Source organism: Sinocyclocheilus anshuiensis, unplaced genomic scaffold (genome assembly GCF_001515605.1).
Source record: "Sinocyclocheilus anshuiensis isolate Anshui unplaced genomic scaffold, SAMN03320099.WGS_v1.1 scaffold235, whole genome shotgun sequence".
Taxonomy (NCBI): Eukaryota; Metazoa; Chordata; class Actinopteri; order Cypriniformes; family Cyprinidae; genus Sinocyclocheilus; species Sinocyclocheilus anshuiensis.
In genome coordinates, this window is record NW_015552562.1 from 1214078 (window position 1) to 1218581 (window position 4504).

At 36.3% G+C, this 4504-nt stretch overlaps 1 protein-coding gene across 1 annotated transcript in view; it reads right to left on the reverse strand.

Annotated features, from left to right (window-relative positions):
* The window catches only part of shtn3 (shootin 3), a 23098-nt gene extending 19831 nt beyond the window's left edge, over window positions 1–3267 (reverse strand). Inside the window, exons 1-3 of the mRNA XM_016455370.1 lie at window positions 3209–3267; window positions 3013–3071; window positions 1805–1865 (exon numbers count right to left, since the gene is read on the reverse strand). Of these exons, the coding sequence (XP_016310856.1) occupies window positions 1805–1865; window positions 3013–3071; window positions 3209–3239 (151 nt within the window). The 5' untranslated portion in view covers window positions 3240–3267. The remainder of the gene's footprint in view (window positions 1–1804; window positions 1866–3012; window positions 3072–3208) is intronic.
* Window positions 3268–4504: the final 1237 nt, after the last annotated feature.

Sequence of the window (4504 nt, forward strand, 5' to 3'; positions counted from 1 at the left end):
TATATATATATATATATATATATATATATGTATATATATATATAGTACAACAACATTGCAATGGCATCTTTTAATGAGCAAGTAAAACCCTGTTAAATGAAACCCTATTTTTAATCTTGCAGAGAAAAATTTGCATTTTCTCACCTGTGAACAATTTCCAGATTCTGCTCCTAAAGCTGGCAGGTGCTGGATTGGTGTCAGAGTGCTAACAAAGTTAGTAACTGAGGCTGGGTTTCCTTACATGTCACAAAATGTAATGGAAGCAGGTAAGGTCACCTTAACACTAATGCATCTCCACGGTCGGCTCCCAGTAGCCATGGAGACCGGAATAAGCGCTAACACCTACAATAATGGAGCATTGAGAAGAGCCCCCAGGTAATGTCATGATGATATGGGTGAGGGCAAGGGGATTGGAAATGAGATAAGGCAACACCGAGCATCAAGTTAGTGGGAAGAGCCAAGTGAGATCATCTTCACCGCCTACTCTGAGTGAAAAGGTGATGTATAGAGTTCACTGAGTTCACTCAGGTTTGATGGACACCAGAATCATCACAAATATGAAATAATACACTTATTGTACAACCTTTTTCGAATTCTGTGGTTAAAGTGTAAACCAAAGAGAATTTAAGACTTTTGGCCTGGCTTGGTAGTGAAATGGTGCATTCAAGTCCTCCTGGGAAATTGGTATTGACGAGATGGGAAGTTGTAATTACGATGTCAGGCATGTTCAAATCACTTGGTCGGAGCAGTTCAGCAAGATTTTGTTCTACAAAACGATAAATAAAGAATGTGAATTAATCTGTTTTAGTTTTGTTATGTTTATATTCAATTTATAAAGGTTCTGTAAATTGAATTACTATATTATCTCGTAATTGTATAATACTGTTGTATTTTGTAGATGCAACTTAGTTTTATTGTAAATAAAATAAATCCACTAATTTAACATCAATATTAGTGGTCGACTGGTTGATCTGTTTTGCAATTGGCACCGATAGTCTATTGCTTCTGTTAATATTAGTTAAAGGGGTCATATGATGCTGCTAAAAAGAACATTATTTTGTGTATTTGCTGTAATGAAATGTGTTTATGCGGTTTAAGGTTAAAAAAACACATTATTTTCCACATACTGTACATTATTGTTTCTCCTCTATTCCCCGCCTTTCTGAAACGCGTCGATTTTTTACAAAGCTCATCGGTCTGAAAGCACCATATGACCCCTTTAATGAACTATGACTTTTATTATTTTACAAAGTATGGTTCAGTACAATTTTTTTTAAATGGTAAAGCACAGCTGTAGTTTTCATTCAGTATCCATTTTAAAAACTATCAGTTGATTAAACCGTATCGCCCAGTGTGGTCCAATCCAGCTATCAGTATCGGTAAAATTCACAATCGGTCTGAACCCAACTCAGAAACTCTTGAGCTTAAAGAAGTTTCCCACTTGTAATTATGGCTTTCCGGTGACGTTATTGCGATCTTTCTGACTTGACTTGAAAGCACACAAAAACAAGTCTGCAAGGGTTAAGTGGGGTGCTATGAAGAAATGTTGTATTCATTTGTGAGTAAGGATTTGTGGTCCAGATTGAGCCGGGATCTGGACCGCAGGATGCTAATTGTTGACCTCTGGTCTATACAGAAGATCAGAAAATGAATTTGCTGCAGTAACAGTAATGATATTCAAGTTACAGACCGCACCTATAAACAGAATCTACTCTATGTTGCATATTGCAATACTTTTCTTCCCATTTGAATGCATAAAAAATGGAAATAAAAAAACAGCAGAAGATGACTTAATTGATCTTACCCCGTTTAATGTGCTTGAGTTGCATCTCAGCCTCATCTCTCTCTGCAGTGAGTCTTTGGCACTAAAGAAGAGAACAGGTGATGCAATATTGAGAAAACTATATAAAGAGTAGTGACAAATTACACAGTTTGAGAGCATAGCAGTTGCTAAAACATAACTAAACTACTGTTTAAAAGTGTGAGGTTACTTAGCAAGGTTTTTTCCCAAATAAATTAATACTTTTATTTAGCAAGGATGCATTAAATTGATAAAAAAAAGTGACATTAAAGACTTTTATAATGTTACACAAGATTCCTATTTTAAATAAATGCTGTTCTTTTGAACTTTCTATTCAACAAAGAATCTTGAACTGTTTTCATTCAAAAAATTGACATTCAAAAGCATGAAAAAAACTTTTGAACAGAATACATGTACTGAAAATAACATAGGATTACATATAACACAATAATATTTCTTATTCACATTATTCAACCTCCAAATAATCATAGTGGTTTTCTTCGAAGTAATGAGGTTCCCCTGCCTGAAGCAGATGTAGATGTGAGGGTATGTATGCGTTTACGCTTATGTTTTTGCAAGTTTATTCTGGTTATCAGTCTGTAATTATGGATCGTCTTCTGGCCTAAAATTAATACGCTTGTCTTATTCCCTACACTGTAAAAATGAAAATATACTTTCATGTTTTCTCAGATGTTGACAGTGATGCAATCCTCTGGAGAACCTCTAGACACCTTTCAGAAAAGGTCAGTTCTCTGAGGAACTAACAAAACCAATTATTCTTTCTCCTTTATGTAAATGCAAAACACATGCAAAGGTTGCATTGCATTGGAACTATTAATATGAATGAAACCACAAAAGAAATATGAATATGCGTGAAACCACAATAGGTGGATTTAAGAGGTGTGACATTAACAACCACAAATCATGTGTGCCAAAGTAAACTGATGGGGAAAAAAATACTAATAATGTAAGGTCATCATCTGCATGATCTGCTTAAACTCTTACGAGACATACAAAAAGATGCTCAGACACTGTCACACGAAAAGGGTGGGAACCCTCGAATGAATAAAAAGCCGGTTAACTCAAAAATCTCCGATTTCCCCTTTTCTCACTACTCTGAGATTAATTTATGCTCAAGAATAGATAATGTTATAATAATTAGATGTGAAGGCCGTACAGATTTATTCTTTCGTGCATACATCATCTCTCACCTCGGGGCTCTCCTCCCGAGCCTCTCCCTCTTCATCTCCACCGGCCTCCATCTCATTCACTGCACAAATCAGCAGAATTACTCACACAAAAATGCATTAAACATTTAAACAATCATCTCACATGCTGCTTTCCTCAGTAAAATCGTTGCCATTCAAAACGAGCCAACCCTATTGTTATATTTAAAATGTTCAGTACCACAGCCGGTAGACAGCGGCGTCGCATCCATCTCCCTCCTCAGTCAGTGTACCACCCCGCTGTCTACTATGGCGAAGCCTGACTCATGAATATTAAGATACTCGAGTGACGTTTGCCCAATCGACCTACTTGATTTGTTGAACGGCGGCCGGAACGGCTGCTGAATATTAATGTTTGTCACGTGACAGGAGGCTTTGCCGCTAAGCTCCTCCTCCTCCTCAAGTGGGGGGGGGAGCCATGTAGTAAAACCATGGCTAATTTTCTTAAGGGATGTGTTCCCAGGTTAAGAAAAACAGTAAAAATAATAAATAAGTAAAATGTACACCTTAAGTGGACACATACAGGCTAAATAGGCTATAGAGGTAGGTCTATAGGAGTTTTGACTGCTTTAGGAATAATAGAGATAGTTTCCACTTGTCTAGATCAACTTTCAATAAAGGGAAAAGGGACAGATTTTTGTTTACGTGTGAAATTTAGCTGTTGGGGCAGGTTTTGCATAATCAAATTGTGTAGGCTACTTATTGTCTGGTGAATATGCTAACATAAAAAGGCTCTCTTTATGAATTATAACTTAAGTATGTTAGTTACCATAGCTATACATAAAGACTTTAGCTGATATGAAACTGTGGTCAAAAGTCTATTATATAGCCTAAACGCGAAAATGTTGGGGTAGTTGGATGGGGAGAAGGGGGTGTTTTCTGCTGTTATGTCCAATGTCAAAATCAAACCTTCGCCCTAGCATCAAACATTAAACAACATATAGGCTATTTAAAGCAAAAAGGGGAATTATTAATAAGATGAGACTGAATAAACATCACATTTTACTCCTTTCTATATGGAAATAGGAATTACAAAAACAAAAGTTTCAAAAGTAAAACACCCAGAAACATTATCATCAAAATTTTCACTACCTGTTAGCACTCATTCCCATTTTTCTGGATCTCTTTTCTTGAAAACCGTCTCAATAGTGCCCTCTACTGTCACCTCAATGAGGTCTTTTGTCACCCTTCTTGTCCCAATAGAAATCATAATTTAAAGGTCCCATATTGTCAAAACTGAAATTTCCTGGCTTTTTTTCATGATAACTGAGGTCTAGGGGCTATTTAACTACCATATAAGTTTCAAAACGGTCAGTCCACAGTAAAGTAAAGTAAAGTAAAGTAGCTGTGATTTTTCACGAACCGTTGTGACTTCCGTAAAAAGTTGCCTATCTAGTCATGATGAAGATGTATATACATTTCAATTTCGGCAGGAAAGTATTTTTACAGCTACATTATTTTTCCAGCCACAATTAAT